Source organism: Cyprinus carpio, chromosome A25 (assembly GCF_018340385.1).
Source record: "Cyprinus carpio isolate SPL01 chromosome A25, ASM1834038v1, whole genome shotgun sequence".
NCBI lineage: Eukaryota > Metazoa > Chordata > Actinopteri > Cypriniformes > Cyprinidae > Cyprinus > Cyprinus carpio.
In genome coordinates this window covers 6674757-6700458 of record NC_056596.1, presented here as the reverse complement: position 1 = coordinate 6700458, position 25702 = coordinate 6674757, and the positions used below count along the sequence as shown (strand labels likewise).

At 35.5% G+C, this 25702-nt stretch overlaps 1 protein-coding gene across 2 annotated transcripts in view; it reads left to right on the top strand.

The window, feature by feature from the left end:
• The first annotated feature begins 3178 nt into the window (after nucleotides 1–3178).
• LOC109079954 (NT-3 growth factor receptor-like) overlaps nucleotides 3179–25702 on the top strand; it is a 200647-nt gene continuing 178123 nt past the window's right edge. For both annotated transcript variants that reach the window (XM_042715165.1, XM_042715164.1), the window contains exon 1: nucleotides 3179–3770. In XM_042715165.1, the coding sequence (XP_042571099.1) occupies nucleotides 3526–3770 (245 nt within the window). In that variant the 5' untranslated portion in view covers nucleotides 3179–3525. The remainder of the gene's footprint in view (nucleotides 3771–25702) is intronic.

Genomic DNA, 25702 nt, shown 5'->3' with positions numbered 1-25702 from the left:
TTCTATATTAAGTCCCGTCAATACTAATGCTAATGGCATATTCAACATTTTAATTAAGCGATTAACAATGCTTAAAATAAAATCAATACAATTTGTAGAAAAAGATAATCCTTTTTCGCTGTTATACATTCCCTCCTCTGTTGTCTGCAGTGTGAACATTTCCTGTCTAGTGAAAGTTTTTTTTTTTGGATCACGACACTCTCAAAAACAATAGATACTGGTGCCAGTCATCATTACTCATTATATGAGAATTTTAATGAGAAATTTGTTCCATTGTCATGTTTATGGAGACCCAGAAATGTCTACTATGTCACAGAAGAAAGGAAGTGAGAGCTGAAGAAATGAGATTGCGAAGGGAAAGCTGAGGTTCTTTTCTTTCTGGTGTTACAGTACACAACACGGTGCTCTCAACAGATAAAACACATTCCTCACTAAAATAAACAGGATGTTTGTGTTTGTGCTCCTTTATAAATAAAAGAATGCACTAGTATTTAAAAAAATATTTGAACTAAATGATTATAGAATTGCTACAGTTAATTTAAAGGCATAGTTTGCAGCAAAATTAAAATTTTACGGAAAATGTACTCACACTCAGGTCATCCAAGGTGTAGATGAGTTTGTCTCTTTATCAGAACAGTTTTGGAGAAATTTAGCATTACATCACTTGCTCAGCCATGGATCCTCTGCAGTGAATGGGTGCCGTCAGAATGAGAGTTCAAACAGACATGACTTCACATGACTTGTGAAATGAAAAGCTGCATGTTTGTGAGTAACAAATCCATCATTAAAATGTTTAACTTTTAAACTTTTGCTTCTGGACAGAATATGAGTCCATAACCAATAATAATGCTTCCTCCAAAATCCACCAACATACAGCTGATTAGAACTGTTTTGGGTTGTTTTTGCATGTAAGTGATTATTGAATTGTGTGTATTCAGACAAGATGACTTTTTCACTGGAGAAAGCAATATTATGGATGGAAGACAGGTCTTGAAGTTAAAAATGTCTTGATGGATTTGCTTTTTACAAACATGCAGCTTTTGCTTCATAAGAGGTCAGTTGATGGACTGGAGTTCTGTGGATTATTGTGTTTGATTTTTTTATGATGTTTTGGGTTTTTTTTTTTTATACTTTTTTTGTAAAAGTCTCATTTTCTTGTGTTGTGTAAAAATGTACTTAATTTATGTGGAAACTCATGTTTAAATAATTTAAAATTAATTTTAAGACTATTTTAGTATTTTTTTTTTTTTTTAGCATGTGACCTTCCATTGTATAACTTGTGGTGTTATCAGAAATAGCTCAGTCAGGAAGGTGTATTAACACACACACACACACACACACATACATATATATATATATATATATATATATATATATATAGACCAAAATGCCTGTAATACCTGTAGCAACATCATTAAAAAGTCCATTACAATTTTAGTTAGTTAGTTAGTACCCATATAATAAACGGGTCCTGATCAGCCTGTCTGTTTGTTCATTATTCTATGTTGTTCTATATAATATTATATGTTGACCTACATCTATGGGCTTGCAGTATCTATAAACCATTTTCCCACTCCATAAATTGTTATGGACTCACACATGCAGTCATAAGATATGAGTTTACTATCAGTTGAGGTGAACAACTGCATACTGTTTGCTTTTTTTTTTTTATTATCTCCAAGCAGTGTCACGTAAATTCTTTCATCCTTCCAGGTAGCTTTATCTGCAGACAGTACAGACACGGTTAATCACAGATACTCTCAGGACAATTAAAGTCCAATATACCTTAGGACAAGAACCACAGATGTCAACAGGACGTTTGTGAGGTCTATCTAGCAGTCTCGTGTTGGTTTTTCCTTGTCGGGTAGATTTTCAGATACACCATACTGATTTAGAAATGCCCAGATGTGGATAGCAGGAGTGTAGACACATGGCTGACATACATTGTGTGCCCTAAAGGGAACCGATGCCCTCATTGATCTTGTTTTCATACTCAAAAAAATATTTTGCTTTAGTAATAGCAGAACTTGCATCTACAGTATATATAGACATCAGCCCACAGCACTGGTGATTTAGTGTTGAATGTGCAGATGGCTAAGTGGTTACACATTAATTGTGTGAGGGATTGGTGGGGCAGGACACTTTGACTCTGAACCACTCTGAACCAGAGCTGGAGCATCAGAAATCAACTTACAGTTGAGTAAAAACATGATTCCACAGCAAAAGAACAAGAGTTCATGTATGTGACCTCAAAGGGCTGTTTTTCCCATTTAGTTCGAGAAGTTTGTGCTTATTAAATGACAATTATACCATGTTGCCAAGATATCAGATATAACTATTTTAATATATATATATATATGTATAATATATATATATATATATATATATATATAATATAGCTTTATTTTTTTAATGCTTTCTTATAAGTTTTGTTAGCAAACATAAAGATTAAAAGATCAGTTTTTCATGTTTTAATGTATTTGGAGACTGGGGATACGTAGAAAAATATATCTGGATCGTTTTTTTCTTCTTTTGGTAGTATTCTTTTTGTAAGACATACTAAGTAATGAATGCATGCATGCATAGATATATAGATGATAGAAAATATATGCCCAGAGTTTAATACTTTCAGTGCAAATAATAATCTGTTGTGTAATAGACCTATCTAATATAATAATTTGTGTTAAAATTAATAAGGAGTGTTATTGTTGTTGTTATTATTATTATTGTTATTATTATTATTATTATTAGGCTATTATCATTCGAGAAAAGACATCAAATCAGTAAAAATAGTTCGGTAAAAACACAGTATGTTTTATTTATTTATTTATTTATTTATTTTTGTGTTTTTTCCAAAAACGCATTGAAGCAACATTCAACCGCCCCAAACCCCCCCATTATCTCGGACATACGTATTTCTCATGTAATGGTTAGACATTTTTCTCACTGATTTGAACAGACAGAAGTGTTTGGCAGCAGTTTTGCCTGTTGCATAGTGCGTTATTTTCCAGTGCAGATTTGATCGCTTTTGCCGTTCTGCAGGTGAGTCAGTTTTTAATCTGCCCAGTAGGTGGGACTTGATGCTCGGAGCATGGACCTCTCTCTCTCTCTCTCTCTCTCTCTCTCTCTCTCTCTCTCTCTCTCTCTCTCTCTCTCTCTCTCTCTCTCTCTCTCTCTCTCTCTCACTAGACTGCACTCTGACGCTTTAGTCTTCAAGCCGGAGATCCAACAACCTGGAACTACGCGACAAACAGCACCGAGGAGACGGGCAAGCTTGTACCATGCAGCCCAGAGAGGAGGACAGCCTGGGACCGGTGATTTTTGAGCCCTTGCTACATTGACGGAGTATTTCTCCCCTCTTTTCTTGGGGACATTATTACGATCTCTTGATCTGACATACCTTCACTTTAATCCACGCACCCGTGCGCGCTCTCGCATCACCGTACGGATACACGGAGCGCCTTCAATTCTGTAGCTGTTGAACATTAGTGAGGAGCTAAAATAGTGAGGGAAGCACCTGGAGACATGGATTTATTCGCCATCCCACCCCGCGTTTGCTGGTGGAGGATCGTGTTTCTCCTCAGCATCTTCCAAGATTATATGAGCTCCATGCTGGACTGCCCACCGACCTGCCGTTGTTCTACCACGAACATCTTTTGCAATGAGTCTTACCAAGGGAATTTCTTTCCCCTCCTGGCACTACAGGACACCGTGAGTGATGGGAATACCACTAACAGCCTCCCGGACCTGTATGAGAACATCTCCTCCATGTAAGTCAAGCGCACAAGTGTCCATCACATGTTGAGTCCATGTGTGCATTGAGATCAACTCTCAGCCTCCCACTCACTCCAGGCTTTGTGTTGGTGTGTGGGATGATTAGAAGGGTTTTAATGATGGGCAGTAGCTAAAAACGATCTTAAATTGATATAAAATGTTAATTATACAGTTGGATTGCAATTGAATGTACATATTAAATCGAGAATAAAAAGGAAACAGATTTTTGTTACTCCATATAAGTACACAATCAATGTTAAAAAAAATACCAAATGAATGACACCTGATTGGGGACAATTAATTGCAACGTCTGAGCTTAAATGCATCTGGTTTTTTGACTTCATAGAGAGGAGTCTTTATAGAAGCTGCTTTGTATTCAAGACAGGATTCCCAAAAGGAATTTTGTCACATTCGTGAGCTTCGTCAAAGGTGTATTGTGCTATTAAAGAGAGCAAGAGAGAGAGAGGGGGAGAAAAAAAGGCTTTACATGAGTTTGAAGTCACATACCAGCGTGTATTAATAAGTGCATGGAGAATTTAAAGTCAGATCTCATTTATGCAATCATTTCAAAGCTGATGTTCCAGTGTTTGGCTTCTATTAGAAGGTTAAAGTTGGATAAGTAATAGGAGATAGAAACATTAATGCTGTAATAGCAGTATGATGGTGTTTTTGATGGACTCTGATGGTTTTGGGAAAAATAGGAGAGCTGCGTAATGGCCCTCAGCTGATCCGAGCAACTAAATAATAACGCCTGGAGCAAAGAAAACATTAATGTTGTTGTCTTCAACCAGATTTGGATGCCAAATAATGACATTTTGAATTGCAAAAGCTATTAGTTTTGGCATATTAAGACATAAATTCTCCCCCTCTAAAAGTTTTCCTCATGGTTCAACACTGGTTCTCCTGGAAATGCCATCAGTCTGGATCTGTTTTCAGTACATCATATCAATAATTTAAAGCTACAAATGTGCAAAAAGCAAGACAGATCGTGTTCTCGTTGAATAATGTCAACGCTGGTGCAGCAATGAGAACAAAAGAGTGCGTTTTGGTGAACAAAAACCTGATTCATGATTGATTCTTTAATTGGCATTGCCTACGAAGGGATGCCATGACGACTCTAAAGCACTTTGTGATGTGTTCACTTTTTTCCATCGCATTCTATCAAGGAAACGGCATAATAGTGAATGCAGACTGATCTATGAGCTCAACAGGGAGACGTTTTTACAGCCCTGTCTCCAGTCACTTTGTAAGGCCACTAGAGGGGATAGTGGTAACCTTTTCCAGCGTCTAAACTGGAAAGCCAGAGTGCACTGATCAGGGAGCTTCTCTCCAAGTGTGCAAGTTCTTTCTCGCTTATTTGCTTTTGACTTGTTGTTTGCTTTAAAGATTTATTTTTGTGCAGTAGCTGTAGAGATTTCAGCAGCTTCTGGTGCTGGACAGCTCCGCTAAGTCTGCCAGTTTTTTAAACAATCCCAGTCCTATGCTGCCCATTTTGGGTGTTTTTCTTATTTGACACCCAATTCTGGTCTTGGAGCCTCTACTAATGAGTTCATGATATAAATCAAAAGGTGGACATCCACAATTTGATGTGGGGTACCTCAGGAGCAGGATTGAGAGTTTTCCTGAAAAAGAGGCCTACATTTTTAGTCTGCATTCCCCGACGAGTCATCAACCCACTTTTATTGTATTCGCATGACCTTGACCAATTTACAAATTATGGCGATTCTCCTCCTTCAGGCCAACTAGCTTCAGCGTTGCTATTAGATATAAAGTGCTGAAACCTTGAAGGCCATTTAGAGGAGACTGGGGCAAGTTGTCACATGGGAAAGTTGTCATCTGGTCAGCGGTACATCCAAGTAACTAGGTTTTGAGTCAATAGAAATGTTTTTACATGAATGTCAAGTTGTCACTTTTTTTTTTAATTCATTAATGCAGTTCATTTATTACAATTTTCTAATTTCTGCCATTTCTTTTTTATTTGGCTTGATATCTGTTAAATTTTCCATTATGCTGTCAGCAATTTAAATGCAGGTTCCCACTGTGAAAACTTGCCCCATATACAGTAGTGTGATATGAATGGTAGGCAGACGCATTAGTTTAAAAATTTAAGGTCAGTAAGATTTTTCAGTGAAGATTAATATTTTTCAAAGACGTCTTTTTATGCTCACTAAGGCTGCATTTAGTTAATCTAAAATATAGTAAAACAGTAATATTGTTAAATACTATTATGATTTAAAATAACTTTTTTATATTTTAATATAATTTAAAATGTAATTTAATCCTGTGATGCGAAGCTGAATTTTCAGCATCATTACTCCAGTCTTCAGTGTCACATGATCCTTCAGAAATCAATTCTAATACGCTGATTTGCTTAAAAATTAAACTTTTTTTCAGGATTCTTTGAATAGAAAGTTCAAAATACTGTAATGACATAAATGTCTTTACTGCCATTTTTGATCCTTGCTAAATAGAAGAATACATTTCTTTACATTCAGTTGCTATTTGGTAGCCAAGCTTTAAAGTGTTTGTTTAATACAGAAATTGACTGACTTTCTAAGAAATATTAGAGTAAAAAGTGTGACAGCTGTCTCTTATATATGTAGTATTACAGCTATGATTTTTGAAATGCTGAGCACTTCACAGAAACGATTTAATTATGCAGTATTCAAACAATAAAGGTTTCCTGCATTCTGGGACTACAGCTTAAACATAAGTTCATTTGGTTTTGTAGTGCTAGCATTTATTAAAGAGGCCTTTTCATTTAGAAGTGTCTAAATGAATGTGTATTATTAAGTATCTGTTGTGTAGAATATTACTACTTTTTAGATTTACAGTGGCCCCTAAAATTATTTGGAAACCTTAGTCATATAAATGTAATGTAATGATATTCATGTATGTTTATCAAATCAAGTAGCATTTAGTTTTTTAGCATTTGCAATAGCATCTCCACCATGCGATTTTCAATGTGTTAAATACTTTTCCGGGCTACTACATAATATGACTAATGTGAAATAGTATTTGATGGCATCACAAGTGGTTGAGGTCCATCCATTTTTACAGTTGTGTACATTTTTGAGTGAGAACAACCCAAAGTAGAGTTTGTCATGCTCGCAGCTTTTACAATGTATGGTCATTTTTCCCAGCTTTGTTGTAGTCTTCTGTTTGTTTTGCATCAGAGTAATCGAGTACCCTTAGTGTTGCTCATTTGTTTTCATCAAGCCTATCCATTATGCTAATTGTCTTTTTTTTTGGTACATTTATAATGGTATTTCTGTATTAGCAGCACTATTCTTTTATTTTGCTAATGGGATGTCATAATGCATGGCCAGAATATGAACGACATTCCAGATCCCTCTTATTTAACTCTTTATGCTACAACAAATTGCTCCATGAAGTCAAGCATCTACTGTACATTGCTAATTTGCCATTGCATTCATGATTATTCTGACTTCTAGAAAGAGTAGGAATATTTTAAATGATATTGATTACTTTACTATTGCTAATTTTTGATATCTCAAAAGCTGAAATTTATCAGAGATTTATTAATAATCCTGTGCTCTTTGTTAGTAATCATGGAATTTGGTGTAAATGTGGAATTTTATTGCAGATTAGTATGAGAAAACAACTCGATACTGAGGTCACAGACTGTCTCTTTTATGAGAACTTATTATAAATAAAAAATATTATTTTATAATAAGTATTTTAAATATTTTATTTAAATAATTTAAAGTTATAGATTATATATTATTTATTGATTATATTACATATGAATTTAATTGATTAATTTAAACAATTTTATTTATAAAATCTATAATAATAATATCTATAATAATTATCTATAATAATTAAAGGGTTATAAATACATTTCAATCAAATTAATATCTTAAATTAAGTAAAAATATAGATTCAACAAATTTATTTATTTATAAATGGGTCAATATTTTACATTTCAAGGAAAATATTGAATAATTTCTATTTTTTTTTTTTGTTTTGTTTCATTTAGATTTTTGTTTTTATTTTTTTATTTTTTATTTTTTTTGTGGCACATAGAGTCCAATGTTGTGCAGGAGGGTTTTTGCAAAAGGATGACTAACGTAAGAAAACAAGTCACTTACTATTGTTGATTCACTATTCAGTCTCCATTCAGCTGTCCCAGGGGTCTCTGTGTCTGTAGACCATTGTCTGAGAGCATAATTTCATGTGTGATTAAAAAGAGTGGATTAGCAACCGTTTCAGATAGGCCTTGTTGAAAATGACTCCCTCAAATCGAAATGGTGTTACTTTGGAAAGATCTCCGAAGCTCAATTACACTGGAGCTTTTCAAAAAGCGTTTTCAAAGTAAAGTGGCCATTGCAAATCGGCACCTATAAAAGCTATCAGCAGTGTCACATACCTGCAGATAGATGGAAAAGGCAAGAAAAAACTCATTGAAGAACATTTGAATGGAAATTCAAATGGCGTCTACTGTATACTGATGTGTTGTGCTCGTCGTTGTGCGTCATTTTACTTCGGTCGGCTGCTTGCTTGATTGCTGCTTTCAGGTAATCAAACAATAGCTTCAGGGCACAAATGGATCCATAATTACACTCCTTATGTGACAATCAAACTTTCTTTCTTGAGCAGAAACCAGGAAGGGAGAGTTTGTTGACTTTTAACTAGGCAAAATGTCAACTAAGCCTTTTTATGGATCGTCAATATTTGGTTTTTGGTTTGGTAATGCTTCACGATCTGTAACTCCTAAGGCTTATTTTGTGCTGGCAGGTGTGGTTTTGTGCAAGGCCAGCTAATTTCAGCACGTTCTGTCTGGCTGTGGCTGCTGGAAACCATGTTAGAAGCTGTGAATTCATATGTTGTGCTAGGAGAGTCTGAGAGAGGTGAAGAGGGTTGTTATCAGAGTAAGAAAACACAATAGGATCTAATTTACATCAGCCTTTTTTTTTTGGTTTCATACCCTGGTTGTAAAACCCTCAGAGTGAAAGTGAAAGTGAAAGTGACGTGACATTCAGCCAAGTATGGTGACCCATACTCAGAATTAGTGCTCTGCATTTAACCCATCCGAAGTGCACACACACAGAGCTGAACACCACACACACATCTGTGAACACACACCCGGAGCAGTGGCAGCCATTTTTATGCGCGGCGCCCGGGGAGCAGTTGGGGGTTCGATGCCTTGCTCAAGGGCACCTAAGTCGTGGTATTGAAGGTGGAGAGAGAACTGTACATGCACTCCCCCCACCCACAATTCCTGCCGGCCCGAGACTCGAACTCACAACCCTTCGATTGGGAGTCCGACTCTCTAACCATTAGGCCACGACTCCCCCAAAAAAGTCGTGGTCTTAGAGATATCCAGACACTATAGAAATGCTTGCCATGGGCTTTCTGAAATGCATCTGATATTCAGTGGATTTGTAGATGTCACATGAACGTCAGCAAGCAAGTGTGAATCCTTTCCAAACAGATGTGTTGTACCTCAGGGTCTCAAACACAATCTTTTTTTCTATTTTTGTTTCATTAGAACTGATTTTAGATTAAAAATGTAACATGTTTACACTTATAGATAAAACTATTCTTTAAAAAAAATGTCATTAGTTCTTATTGGGTCTCAGACACTTTTATTTTATTTTATTTATTTTATTTTTTTAATTCTATCTGTCTATCTATATGTGTATGTTCAGTTTCTATTCACTGGTTTTTATTTAGGTCAGAGGAACAAATGAAGTTTATTTATTTATTTGTGAAAGGGTTAGTAAAGTCTTCAGTTTGAATTAAGGATAATTATAGATGTATTTCATTATTTATATATATATATATATATATATATATATATATATATATATATATATATATATATATATATATATATATATATATATATATATATATATATATATGTATGTATGAATATAAATGACATTACTTATTTATCAAAGGCATAATATATTTCAAGAGATTTCATTAATTTTATTTATTTGTTTTATTTATAATTTTGTTTTCTGTTTATATATTGTGGCACATACAGCATTGGATTCTCTAAGACGCAAAACATACAGGATGTACTGTAGAGTCATTCTCAACTTAACATTAGTGGATATTTGTAAAGGGTGAGGGAGGGTTAAAGAAAAACATCTATTGATTTAAAAATCAGCTATCCTATTTATTTTATCCTAATAACCTGAAGCTCATTTTACATGGTTTAACAACTAGAAGCTAAACTACTTTGAAAAAGTGTATAAAATCCAATAGCATCAGCGCTGCCTCCTCTCTTTATTGGCTTGAGGTTTAGTAATTGTTAGCTCTGTCTTCTTTGCAAGAAAATCAAACTGACCTCATGCATAACAAAACTACTTCTGTTTAAAAAACTATTTGGAAGACAGACTTATTGGCTTAAAGGCCTTTTCAAAGACAAAAAAAACAAAAATAAAACAAAAAACATTTATGAACCTTGTGAAGTCTAAGCAAAGACCCTCTTTTATTTGCCGCCTATTTATTTACAGAAGCGCAGGTGGAATTTGGCAATTTTGAGAGCCTTAGGTGTCGGATCAAAATAAAACAGTGTTTTCAGAAATGTTTGTTTGACATTCTTAACCTAGAAAATTATTTTATTGTAGTGTGTATTATTATTATTATTATTATTAAAAGCCCTTTTGTGACTTTTTCTTTGACCTTGAGACCTTAAAAAGCTTTTGTCTAATTATTACGCTATGATATCGGTGACATAAGCACACACATGAATGAACATGTCATGCACATTATTATTTTCAATGATATTTTAGACATGACAACCTTTTAACAACCCATTAATACAGCCGAAAGAATGCAAAGTTCTTGCTAATGTGCAAATTATGGATTTTGAAGGAGCACATGACTGATCTCGGGGCGCGCTAACATGGACTGACCCGCTACTGTCCCAAGTAGAGTAATGGGAAGCATCCATTTGTGTGACCCCTGATGTTCATAATGTGTCTGGAGGCCCTCTTTATGATAACCATAATGGCAGAAAGATCAATATAGAGCAGGCCGACCTCAAAGACCCTCACAGTGTGGATGCAGATATGAACGTGTGACATAGTCTAGGTCTCGCTGTGCTGTTAATCAGGATACTTTCCCAATAATGGCTTTGCTTGGGTTTTCCATTTTATGTGTTGTATTGGGTGGCTGGCTGCCTTCAGTCATAAATAATCCCGCCATGTCATTGAAACGAGGCCGCGTGCTATTGATCGGAGATTCTTTCCGTAACATTGAAATGGCCCATTTTGGTTTTGTGGGGTTGATGGAATTTGTCCAGTGGTGGACATGTTTACCAAGTGGAAGATCTGGTGTATGGATCCGCATATTAAGTGACACCAGTGGACCTGCGTTTGCATTTGGCATGCAGAGCCACATACATACATACATACATACATACATACATACATACATACATACATACATACATACGCATCTTATTTACAGTTGTGTTATCTGAAATGAACAACAACAATAAAATAATAATGTTATTTATAATAATAATAATAATAATAATAATAATAATAATAATAATAATAATAATAATAATAATAATAAAGCATTCATATAAATTTAATGCATTTATTATGTAGATACAGTATGCTGTAGTAGTAGTAATAGTGATAGTATATAAATAATGCATACATAAATGTATCAATAACAAAAAGATAAATTATTATTATTATTATTATTATTATTATAAAGGTATTATTAATAATATAGTGATATAATAACATTAAAATTACAGTGAGTAAATTATTATTGATATTATTATCATCATTTTTTATTATTTGTTATTATAATTATTATTAGTAGTAGTAGAGTAGTAGTAGTACTATCAATACATAAAGGTATTATTATTAAAAATATAAAAAATATATCAATACTATAATATTATAATATAATTATTATTAGTAGTAGTAGCAGAAGTAGTAGTATAAGTAGAATATAAATATGAAATACAAACCTATAAAAATACATATAATAATAATAATAATAATAATAATAATAATAATAATAATAATACAAATGTATTTATACTATACTACTACTGGCCACCTATGAATCACCTTTGCACATTTAGTGCCTGAGCTGTAGCCCATGATGTGATTATAATTTTCTGTTTTTATTGTATTAAACAAAGGCAAGTGTATCAGTACATTCACAAGACTGTTCTAGCTGCTGGCTATATATGACACTAAATAACAGTAGGAAGTTGAGGCACAATGATGGCCGCTGTTGCGTCGAAACAGTGTGGTGCAAAAATATGTGCGTGCCACTCCCCCTCCTGCTGCTTCTACAAATAAGTTACACAGCGCATTGTCAGACCCCACACTGAGAACACTTCTGTTTGTGTGTTTGATGGGGAATCGCTCCCTAAATTTAGCTGAATTCACTCAGTTGTAAGAATGACAGCCAGAGATGTCAAGGTCACATGGCGGTTTGATGTAAGTTTGTAGATATTTGGGTAAGCAGGTCATTTAATTGTTTTTTATTTTATTTTATTTTATTTTATTTTATCATATATAGTTTTATTAAAGTTTGTTTTATTTTATTTTATTTTATTTTATTTTATTTTATTATTTATTTTATTATTTATTTTATTTTATTTTATTATTTATTTTATTTTATTTTATTTTATTTTATTTTATTTTATTTTATTTTATTTTATTTTATTTTATTTTATTTTATTTTATTTTATTTTATTTTATTTTATTTTATTTTATTTTATTATCTGTCACTGTTAGTTAGAAAGACACTGACTTTATTGATAGTGTAAGAGGCTGGTTTTACATGATGCAACTCTTATCTGTCATAATGCCATTGCCCTGAAATCCGGAGAGGGCTTGTAGTGGTCATAGACCATGATAAAATATTGATCACTCTCTCCTTTCAGCACATGATAAAGCGTTTTGCCTCCTTGCCTCTTTACAAGACATAAAAAACATCTGTCTCTTTATGAATAGGAAAATTGTAAATGGACAGTTTTTGCGGCTCTTTTTTTCTGCCAGCAAGGCAATTTTTAGCCACTGTCGATGACGAAAGTTAATGAAACACAAGCACATCCCAGCGATTTTTCCTAATTCAATAGCAAACTATTGATTGAGCCAAAAGTAATGGAATAACAATGACGGTGACATTCCAATCTAGAATATTCGCCGCTATAGACGGTGGATAATACAGGGGAGGGAGCTTTGGGTTTCAATCATGAACATTTTGGAGGTAATTTCATCCGCTGCTGTTTTAGATTTCCTTCGTTTTCATTTTCTCTTTTTCCTAGTGCTCTCCCATCCTCTTTCTCATTTTTTTCTATCCCTCCTTCTTGCCACTGATCTTTTATTCATTGCATGGCTAATGAAGCGCCTGATAGACTGTAGAACAGTGTGGATGATCCGCAGCAGTTTATTTCTCGGCTAGAGAGCAGATGAGAGGCGTCCACAGGTAGGCAGTAGCGGCGTCTTTAATGGCATGCCTTGTTCATGCTTGCTTGCTTTTGCAAAGGACTTTCAGACCAGATCTGAATAGAATTGCTCTTTTCCATTTTCTTTGTGAAATAAAGAATGTCAGCCCCTTTACACCTGATTGTAATGTGCTTTTTCATTGATTAGATCACATTGGATAACATTTGACCATGTTGAAAGCACACCTACTGACGCCCACAGTCTCTTCTTAGTCTAGTAAACTCTAATCCGATTGGCTATACACAACTTCCAAGAATAAGAGAACACATTTATTTATTTGTATTTATGTAAACAGTCCGCTCGGACTGTAGGTTGTGTAGTTGTGAAGGGAAAAATGAGTCTGTACTCATATTCTTCTTAATTCTGTTAGTCTGTACTCATTTTCTATTTACTTTCTGCTGTTTTATTGACTTTTTGTATAACATTTCTGTATTTTATAAAATGTATTTATTTATTTGTTATTTATTTATTTTTAAATAATTTTCTGTGCAGATTTATTACTGTGTTATAATTAATAACTAAATTCTCCTAAATGACTAAACCCCCCTTGGATCTGTTCTTATAGATGTCAGTCATTTTTCTAAGTGGGCGGTTCTTGGTCAGTATAAGCTGCTGGTTATTATAGCTCTGGCTACATGAGTATAGATGGAAATTATTTTGAAAGAATCCTGAAAAATGTATCTTGGTTTTCTTGAAAAATACAAAAAAATAAATAAAATAAGCAGCGCATTTGTTTTCACCATTGATAATAATAAGAAATGTTTCTTGAGTATCAAATCAGCATATTAGGATGATTTCTGAAGGATCATGTGACACTGAAGATTGGAGTTATGATGCTGAAAATTCAGCTTTGCCATCACAGGATTAAATTACATTTTAAAAATATATTCAAATATAAATCTATTTGTTTTAATTTGTAAATATGATTCACAATATTACGGTTTGAACTGTATTTTTAATCAAATAAATGTAGCTTTGGTTACCATAAAACTAAAATAAAAATCTTACCAACACCAAACCTGTGAATGTAACATCATACAGTATGTGTGCTTTTTTTTCAGTTTTGGAGATCTTTCTCACTTACTTCCTCCACTACATTTTAAATCTCCCTGCTAAGCTTTACACACGTAGAGTCTGTAGCAGGTAAGCCCGTGCAGGCAGACTCGACACATATTGACTTTGACTGATGTTCTAAAACCAAAGAGGCCTTATAGGAGGCTGTAAGCACATGGCTGAGGGCTTCCAGGGTCCTAGTTGTTTGTGATACTCATTGCTATTCACAGCATCCACAGCAATAGAAAAACAAGAGTGGGCATCACAAATGGGATTGAGCGTCTTAGAGGGAACCTGTGCCAGGCGGATGCAGGTTGGGTTTAGCCGCGTATCGCTGTTCCCTGAAAGCGCCTTGTCTTTTTGGGGGCCTGTTTAGGATTCCAGGGGAGCTTTACTGTGATGAAAGGCTTTGTGAGTGGGATTTTGCTTTCTATGTCATTTCTCTGTGTAATGAAATGTTACTTTCCAACTGCAAGTGGCCAAGTCTCTGTAAGGTCATTGTGATGGTGTCTTGAAAACTTGTTTTGGGATCCAAGTCGTAGGACTCTGGAATGAATTGACTGCCTCCTCTGCCAAGTGTGCATCAGACTTATTCTTAGATGTGAAGTAACCCAACCACAGTGTGTTAAATCTTGTAAGTAAATCTAGTTTTAAGCAAACTTTTATATTATAATGTGAAGATTTCATCAGCATATCATTTGAATATTCAAAGGTACCTTAAGACTTTGCAGTGAAGAGACTTTTAACACATACTTTATCTGATTTTCCAGTTAAAATATCACGACTTCCTTGATAGAATTATTATTTGTGAAGATTTTAATTATTTATACGTTTTTAAAACCTGTTTTAAGTATCAATATATTACGTGTTGCTTAAGGATTTGTAGATATTTTTACTGGAAAACAAGTGAAAACCCCCCCCCCAAAAAAACCCATCATAACTCATTAGGAAGTCATTTTTACAGGGTGTGATGTTCAGGTTTCTAGATAAGTCTCCAGTCCCACATTCAATGTAAAGCTGTGGTCACTTTAACAGTTGTTTGGTGAGATTTGGCGGGTGAAATCCAGCCATTTTGATTGGAATCCATGCATTTGGGAGAAAGATTTCCCACACAGATTTTGCAATAGGTTCAAGTTGTTCATATGAATTTACCGCACTGACCAACAGAAAGATACTTTATTTAAAAGTTACTTCTGTGTCAGCTGTGCTTCATACATCACTACACTATTGTAGACTGTTTTGCTGTAATGATGCTAATGTGACCACACCTTACATCTATGCCCTTTTTTCTTTTTTTTTTTTTTTATCATCCAGTGAAAGTGAAAAATTGAGATTCAGATCACTTTAATTATAAACACCCAGCATCTCAAAATCGGATGAACCGATGACTCTAGATTCATAGTCATGGCTATCATCATCTCAGTATGATTCAAACGGTCATTTTCGAGGCCACATATGTGTTTGTGGTCTGGGCTGGTGTCCTGCTGTTGAAAAGATGTTGCCAAGCTGTTTTCTTTGATAATGAAAAGTTTTCAGTCTGTCTAACAGGTGCTCTGACCTGGCGATCTCATTTATGAGAATCAGTTTGTGGCAAGCGGTGGAGAGTGGCCAAGATCCAACATCTACAGGCCTAATTACCCAGCTGCCACTGAAGATTTTTTAATTTCCTATAACTGAGATGGAGAGAAACATTCCTTCACCTCGATTTAATGGCAAATCTGTCTTTTCCATCTGCTATTCGGAGGCGTTCTTCATCGTCTTTCCTCAACATGATTGACCAAAGATTTGGAGAAGTTGTCATCTTCTGAAATCGTAGTTTATTTTAGTAGTTTGATGGCTCTGAAATAGTTTTATTTGCTCATACACACAATAAGGGACAAGTGGAAGCCTGATCCCCGGGTCAGTGCTCCCAGTCATGTTTCATTTGTGAATTCTGGCCTAGACTGCAGTGGAGGAAAGCCTTGCAGAGGGTGTGGGCCGTATTCCTCCTCCACCGTGAGAGGAGTTTTAATGAGAGCACAGCCGATGCATGTCCTGCGCATTCATAAATAGCTCTCCACCCCCGTCAAACTCCCTTCATCCTCCATCCATCGGCCCACGGTGCTGGAATAAGCATCCAGCAAATACGGTAAAACAGTAACATCAAACAGCAGAGGGAACAAGGAGTTTCTCTGCTGCCTGGAGTGTGTCGGGTCTGACATTTATCGCCATTATCCTATTAATGTTCAATAAAAACGCACATTGATTTTGAGGATGGATATTTAACCCACTTGAAGTTTTCTTAAAAGGCATATGTGAAATTCGAACTTATGACTTCTTGTGCTTCATGTGCCATAACTTTTAAAAATGGATAACTTTTAAATAGATCACTAGAATTTTTTTTTTTTTTAATGCAAATGTATTATTTTATTGGATTTTTCAACATATTTTTATTTATCAATCTAGACCCCTAAAGCAACCTGTCCTCAGATCATATGAAGTCAAGTCAATACTTCATATATATATTAGGATATATATTATATATAAACTTAACTTTTAACCAAGTGACATCAAAGTTATTCTTCTCGAAGGTCTTCTTACCATATTTCACCTGTTAGGAATTCAAAAAAAGTTCTAAGTTGTATATGTACAATATTTCACAACTGTATGTTATGTACATATGTTACAGACATAAAGCAAATAACTTGTCTGGTGTTTTTATGTTGTGTTAATAGATAAACCCATTTGGTAGATTTACCCCAGTACCTCAATATTTTGATATTTCAGTCTGACTGTAGAGACATTCAGTAGATAGTGCCAGAAATCAATATGATATAATTTTGTAGAGTTCATTCAGTCATTCATTGAAGTGAATGCTGAATATTTTACACTATTTGGTGTTCACCCCTATTGAGTGATTGAGCGCTTCTAAACACATTGAACAGATTTATCCAAAAGAGATTCTTTGAAACAGGTTCTTTCAATTTTGTAGTCTGTTTTGTCACAGGACACAAGAATCATTCAAAATGATATTGAAAATTGATGTGCAAAGCATCTAAATTCAGTTCATCGTCTGGGACTGGCTGACAATTGATTTCCAACTGTGTCTCTGGGAAGCGTAGAAATTCCTGTTAAGTGTTTCCTTTCTAAAAACGATGTTATTTGGCTGCTGCAGAGTAATAGTTTGAGAAAGAAATTTTAAGTTTTTTGTAAGTTTAGAAGTTTGTGTTTGTAGCGATTTCATCCCCCCTCCTATTTTTTCTCATGCTAGTGTTTTATTACCTTGCTTTGTATTCCTTCCAACACATCAGAGACTTTCCTGTCTGGCCTAGCTTTCATCAAGCTAAGACACCTACGAATAGAGAGAGAGAATAAGGAGACTGCTTTACATGTAATTCCTTTTCTATTCAGGTCTTTATATTGTTAGCATGGATTCCAGGGTGGTTCATTTTTAAAACCTCCAGTGTATTTTTTTCTTTTTTTTTTTGTGCCGAGCACAAATGGCATCGGCAGGTCATGCCTTTAAGTAAAAACGTGCAATTATACAACCATAATTTGCCATAATTAAAGCTTGAATATCGATATGAGAAAAGAACATCAACAAAGGAGATGTAGTTCACGTACATTCATTACTAATTTATGAGGATATCTTGTTTTAATTAATTCATAATTGCTTTGGAAACTTGGAGAGCTCGCCACTGTTACTTTTCCCTAAATAATTACAACCATGTCACCCAATGGGATGTTTCAGATTGGTAATTGGATTTTGATTTAAGTGACTTTTTAAATATTTCAAGCCCAAAGAATAAACCGTAATAGAACGTTTAAAAAGACTGAACATTTAATACCCTGATAGGTCTGAGCAATTAAGGCGAGTGTTAAATTTGATTTGGCAATATTGGCGAGAAGTAAAAAGAAGACTAATAACTATGGAAATAGGTTGGGTTTATCTTCAGCCACCAGTGGTAGAGCGGATGTGTATGACACATTCAGTGCGGAGGTATATCAGAGCTTCCAGCATTTCCTTTGGGAACGTAGGACCATTTAGACATTTGCCTTTGCTTCGAAATGGCTTTTGATTTGGTTAGATCTCTGCCATATTACCAGGCTGGAAAATGTTCAAAGCACACGTTAGAAGATTTCCTTTGGAGAGAAGCTAATGTTTATGCGAGTTGATTAACTGTGCATGATTTAAGTTTTTCCCCCACAAACTAGTTACTTGCAAATCCCACCTCACAGCTGACTTCAGTGTTCAAATCAATCACGCAGACTCCAGAAGTTCATACTTCACGGATGAGTCTGATTGACTCACCCAAAAATTTTAAATGTCATTTAATCACCCTCAAGTCGTTCCAAACTTTTATGAGTTTCTTTCTTCTGTTGAGCACAAATGAAGATATTTTGTAGCCATTGACTTTCACAGTATGGAAACAAATACGATGGAAGTCAGTGGCTACCGTCAACTGTTCAGTTACCTTCAAAATATCTTAGTAATCGTTTGAGCTTTGGTGTATGAAATTGCTCTGTGGTTGACATGATGAAATCTTTAGAATTTGCGGCAGGATGGAGTTTGCGCTCAACAATCACGCTAGTACCTGTACAACTTTTAGCTAGCATAAACATCAAATTGAAGCTTGTTTTCTTGAAGTAATTTTTAATAGTGTAGACATTTTAGCCTATGCTATGCTAGTTTTAGCTATATTTCTATGCTATAGGCTAGGTTGCTAAGTCTACAGTCAAATCATAGTGTTTTAGTCCTTCTTACCTGGTATTTTTGAGTTGAGAAGTCATAATTATGACATCAGGTGCATTCACATTACTTTGGTGGAAGCAAGATGGCAGTGTACCTTTTCTACAAATAATACAGCAAGATTTTTTTAATCTACAATGTGAATAAAGAATGTGCATAGGTGTGTTTTTATGCAGTTTATAAAGGTGCAGCAAACTAGATTACTATGTATTCTCTCATAGTTGTCAGGGTAAAATAAAACAAATAAATTCAAAGCAAACAAGAATTCTTTTTTTTTTGGTTACTTGAAATAAAGTAAACATTAATTGAAATTAAAAATAAAATTTTATTATTATTATTATTATTTCCAAATTTATTTTGAATAATATAATTATTATTTCAACTAGTTGCCAAAGCAATATTTCTTATTTTCATTTACTTTAATTTGATGTACTAAAATAACTATATAAAAATAAAGATATAAAAATATCACTAAAACTACAACAATAAAAAAAAAAAACTACTGAAAATGACACCCAATAAAATTACTAAAGCTGTTAAATTAAAATGAAAACGGAAACGGAAACTATAAAAATAAAAACTGATTCAAAATATTAATGAAAAATAAATAAATAAATTATCAATTGGATTAATTTCAACAAATTTACCCCTGCACCAATTGCATATTGTCATATTTTCTTGACAATATGCCTCCAACACAGAGTTTCCCACTCTTATTATGACTTTGTGGTGCTCGTTCTACTTATAAAATACACTCTTTCAGACGTAAACGCACCATAACTAACAAAAGACATCAACTGTTGATTGACATTTGTTCTGAATGCCAGACTTTTGTGTCTCCATTTGTAAGAAGCTAGGCATTTCTAGCTTAAATTATAAAGCCTTTGCTGATGGAGTCTCTTGCTCCGAAGCTTTAATTGCAGGTCTTTCGAGAGGGGGAGACTGCGAGAAAGAAAGATGAGAGATTTCAACAATCATCTCTTGAGAGTGGATGAGATCAGAGATTGAGCATGTCTCCTTAATTCTCTTCGCTGAAAGACGCACCACCCCCCACTTGTTACGTATACCCTTTAGAAAGAGCCGAGCCCCTGGATCATGTCTTTAAGTCAAAGCCCATATCTGTCTATCCCACCTAATTGAATTCCTCAAAATTAAAAAGATCCCGTCTGCCAGAAAGCCTGCGTGCTTTATTTCCCATCAGCGGGTGAAGAACACATGGGGTTTGATGGTGGAACCCTGATGTGCTCCCTGCCGGTCTCATCCCTTCTTCTACCTTTTCTACCTTTCCTAACCTTTTATTTTGGATTTATGAAGATTGGTTGGAGTTGATTGTGTGGGTGCTGTTTGTTGTGTTGTTGGTGGGTGAGGGGATGTTGGGGGTTTAGTGGCTGTCTATGGAATAATTGAAGAGTGCGTACTTGTGGGCATGTAGAGAAAACTACATGCAATGGTGGTGGTGTAGACACGCTTCTGTGTGTGCTTCAGAGCTGCGTTGTGTCCCAAAGTTATGTCTAGTAGAGTATACAGTATGTGTGTGTAGATGTATGTGCACCCTGGTGGGAAAGAGAAGAGTCAAAGCCCCCCTCTCTTGGGTGCCTTTGCGCAAGAAGAGGGCAGACCCTGTGTTGCATTATTCATAAAGTTATTTCTGGCAAGTGCTATTGACAGGGCACGGTATTGTGCTCAATCTCGCTGCATTCAGATAGGAGAATGAAGCCTAAGTTGAGATTGTGAACTGAGTAGTCACTTCTGAATGAGGTTTTTATACCAATTTAGGGACTTGAAGGATCTAGAAAGAGTAAAAGTAGTAATGATAATAATGTATGTAATAATAAGTAAGATTAAAATAATAGTATATGTAGTTTACTGTATATATAATAATTGTGCACATGTTTGTGTGTGTGCATACTCATTATTTCAATTACAACTTACTATTTTGAAATAAAAAAAAACAATAATTATTTGTTAAACAATAAATTAATTGTTTTTCAATTTGTAATACACTCAATAAAAAGTAATTTTTGTTATTTCTCGCTAAACTTTTCAATAGTGTGCTACATTGTTATGTGACCTTCTCATTGCATTTAGTTCAGTGGTTGGCATCCAGTTATAAGTATGTACTGTAGTGCTTCATGGAGATACACAAACAAATATCACAACTGGAGCTGCTGTTGTACCCAGTACTTTGGTTTTATGCAGCCTTCAGTCCACGACACCACATACTGGTGGCCATGTCAACTAACTTGATCTCAATGAGATGTGCCACTTGGCTAAAATGCACTCCAAACCCACTTAGCATGAGGTAGTCACCAAAGAACAACAGAAAAGGACACATCCCATACACCGTCTGGCCTGTAACACCAAATTCTCCATTTCAGAAAGTCTGACAGCTTTTATCAACAAACCTTCAAACGGCTCACTCGTCCCCTAATCCCAAATCCGTCATCCACTTATTTTATTTTCATGTTGTCTGCACCCTTTCAAGTCTCTGTGACTGGGTTTTTGTGGCAGTTAGGCTACTATTCCCCCATGTTTACGGAGTCTTCAGAGAATGTTGTCGGTACAGCTTAATGTAGTTTGATGAGCCCCGCCCCCACAAAAAAAGAAACAATTCCACCCAAGACCCAACAAGACAACCGTGAGGAAAGAGAGTAGAGTGTGCATCGTGGGAAACGATGTGCTCAGTAATTAAAGAGGCAGGGAGGCGTTTCTGTTTATTTGGTTTGTGACATCCTTTACGGGAAACGCCGGCTCAAGGCTGCTCACAGTGCTTGGACACTTGTTGCCCCAGAACCTTATTCGGAACCAAAACGTATAAATTGCTTACAGTACCGTGAAGTTGTGGCCTAGTGGTTAGAGAGTTTGACTCCTAACCCTAAGGTTGGGCCGGCAATACCACGACTGAGGTGCCCTTGAGCAAGGCACTGAACCCCCAACTGCTCCCTGGGTGCCGCAGCATAAATGGCTGCCCACTTCTCCGGGTGTGTGTTCACGGTGTGTGTGTGTTCACTGCCGTGTGTGTGCACTTTGGATGGGTTAAATGCAGAGCACGAATTCTGAGTATGGGTCACCATACTTGGCTGTATGTCACGTCACTCACTTTTTCACCTTCTTTAAAAAAAAAAAAAAAAAAAAAAAAAAAAAACGAAACTGGTTTTGAATAAGGTGCGGTTCTTAGTTCCCAACCCTTGCCACGAGTTGATAAAATATGGGAAATGAGAAACATGTTGTCTCTGACAGCCCTGAGGATGCGTTATTGCAGCCGCCCTAATCTAAAATAACACGCAGTAATGTATGAAATTTATGTGCCACCTTAAGGTCCACATAATAGAGGATTTAGTGCACATGCCATAAAGCAATAACAGGGCAGATTGAGTTTATGAAATGCAATTTTTCATTCTGCTTTCTGGAGCTGTGAGTAGAAAAAAATGTCTTGTGCTGAAATGCATGCCATATCTCTGCAGTGGCCACTAACAAGGGTAATTGCATTTCCAGGTTTAGTGTGTGTGTGTATTTATGTGCTAGTGATATAATCAGTGTGTTTTGATCCTCAACGAAATGTAAGCGTTTGACGATGAAAGTGCAGCTGTTGATCAGGCAACCGGAAGCAGACCGTCTAGTTTAGAGGTTTTGTAACAAGGGTTTATTTTATTTTATTTTGTGTTGTGTTGTGTTGTGTTGTGTTAGTTTAAATCATAGTTTAGAATTGTAAAAAAAATTAAATGTAGTCAATATTGTGTAATATTCATTAAAATAAATTAGACTAAAATGGCATTTGATTATAATATAATATAATATAATATAATATAATATAATATAATATAATATAATATAATATAATATAATATAATATAATATAATATAATATCTCTTAGCTACACTGCTGTGAAAAAGGTCATATGGGGGTGCTATATGAACTCTCATAAATGACAAACGGGACACCCTATGGTTTTATTAAAAATGGAATACTTTCATACGGCGACTAGCATATAACTTGGTTCACTCCTGCAGCTTTGCAGATCTGAGTTGTAATATGTTTATGTTGTGTATATATCTGCTTAATTCCATATATTTAGGATGTATTTGGGTAAGTTAATTAACACACTAGCAAGGTGCTTTAGTTTGCCGGTGTTTTCATTCACTGTTCATTCATAAATGCGCTTAAGTAGTCAATCCTCAACATTATAATGAATAATATATTGTCTGAGTTGATTATTTGATTTTTTAAAAAAAATGTACTTATTTAAAACAAAAAATAGCTGTTTTTTATACATATGTTTTCATCAGTATGTTTCAGTTAAACTGCATTATTGTTGACCATTTTCAGCAGTAATTTATTTGATGAATCAACACTTGTGCATGCGTTGCTCACGGGACAGTGCTAATGGCATTTTTAGCTTTTCAGATCTGTGGCATAGGTGCCCAGGCAAAACAGTGTTCCCATATTTTTTATTTTATATATATATATATATATATATATATATATATATATATATATATATATATATATATATATATATATATATATATATATATATATATCCTTTAATACTATTTTGAATATGAATGGATATAAAGTGTCTTTATCTAAAGTACAGATTTGTTCACAAACTTCACATGCAAGAAATAGCTGCTTTCTTGTTGACAAATTATGGAAAATATTTGCAAGTTTTGTTTCCTAATGAATTGTAGGTAAATATTCGCATAATCCAGCTCTCTTTTTGTTCTGTCTTATAAAATATCCTGTTACTATTTAGGTGTGGGACACTGCTGTAAATGATCCAGTGCATGAGTGAACTGTCCTGATGAATCAAACTGAATTGCGAACAGTTTCTAGACCTTTTTAGACTTTCTAGACTTTTTTGCAAACCTGATTGACCGATTAGATCAGTGGAGTCCAAACTTATTCCTGAAGGGACTCTGTCCTGTAGAGTTTAGCTCCATCATTAATTATGGACACCTGAACCAGCTAATCAAGGTCTTCAGACTTAATAGAAAGTTCCAGGCAAGTGTGTTGGAGCCAAACTCTGCAGGACATTGGCCCTCCGGGAGCAGGATTGGACACCCCTGGATTAAATAAAAAAATAAAGAAAAACTGATTCTCAGGTTGGTATAAAGTAAAGTTCACTGACATAAGAACTGATGAGTAATATATTACTGGGGCACAGCTGCATTTTTTCTGGGGTTCATACCCTAAAGTGTCTAGTGATGCCCCTTGTGCTAACATGAGGGAACCTGGTCGGTGGACGTTGTTCATTGCTGAGAAGTGAAGTGCCGATGTCTACCTCCCATCTTCTCCGGAGCATAACCAGTCCGCCCACTCGCAGCATAAAGGTAATGATTGGTGTGGTCATGGGTGGGAGACAAGTGAGGGCACTGGTGGGGTGGTGAGGGAGCTGTCTATCAAAGCCGAGCTTATGCAGCGCTGACGAGGTCCTCTTGTTAGTCTGGAGGTGCGATCCATCATTTAAAGGTGTGCAGGCGCTGTCAGTGAGCTTTCAATCATAGCACACAGTTACAAGCAGACCTGGGGAGCTTCTCAATCATATGCTCTTTCAGCCGGCCTATATCAACAACTTATATGCATATGCGATCATAAGATGCTCCAGATGGGTTCCTTTACATTTCTTGCTGCAATCATGTCTGCTCTTATGACTCATCTCCGTTCTCCCACCACTCCAAAACACGCACAAGGCACAAAATCACCCTCTCTCCCCTTCGCCGCGCTCTAGAGGCAGGAAATGCACGGCCTTGGTGAGGGAAAATGCTGATGATATTGGACACAAACTGTGAGGTGCTTAAGGCTTCCGCGATGGATGAAATGAAAGGGTTCGTGATGCCTTAGTCATGTTAGCTTGTGTTTATAGCTCGCTTTGTGACACAGACAGGACAGTATGACCTCAGAGGTAGAGAATGCAGACTGCTTTCTGAAAACCATCATTTTCAATGCAATGATCTTCTGCCTTCTCTCCTGCTGAGCCCTGTTGTAATTTGAATTCATGGCATTGATTGGCCACCTCACAGCGGAGGCGCTCATCCATATTTGCTGACAACGTGTTGCACCACAGATGCGTTTATTCCAAGCTCATTGGAAATACATGTTTCTACCTACATTTTTGCATACCTCCAAAAAACATACGTATACATACAATTCACTGCAGTTTCTAGCTGACCTTTTACAACTTTTATTCCTTTTCACACAAATTATGTGGCAAATTCATTGATAAAGACTTATGTTTGTGCAGTTCCTTGCACAATTTTCTAACCTCAAAACGCTTACCATAGCAGCTCTTTAACCAGTTCCATATCTATGGCTTGTTTGATGTAGTAAACTTGCTTGTTACCTCACCTAGTACACTTGCGATGTTGAGCTCTCGCCAACGATTCCTGTGAAACACAGGTCACAATAAAAGCCAACATGTCATGGTTGCTTCAGGGAATGCATTTTTATCTCACACTTGCTTATGTTAACATTATTGGTTAGGCTTAGATAAGTTGTTACATTATTTTGGCGATAGAGGATTAACCTTTTAGAGCCTCATACTATATACTTCCTTTTCGAACTGTCCATCTGTTTCAGATAAAACTAAATTATCTCTTAGTGGCACTCACTAAACAATTTATGTTGAGAGTGTTAAAAAACATGCAAGAAGCAACATATTTTGCAGAAATGTTGCTG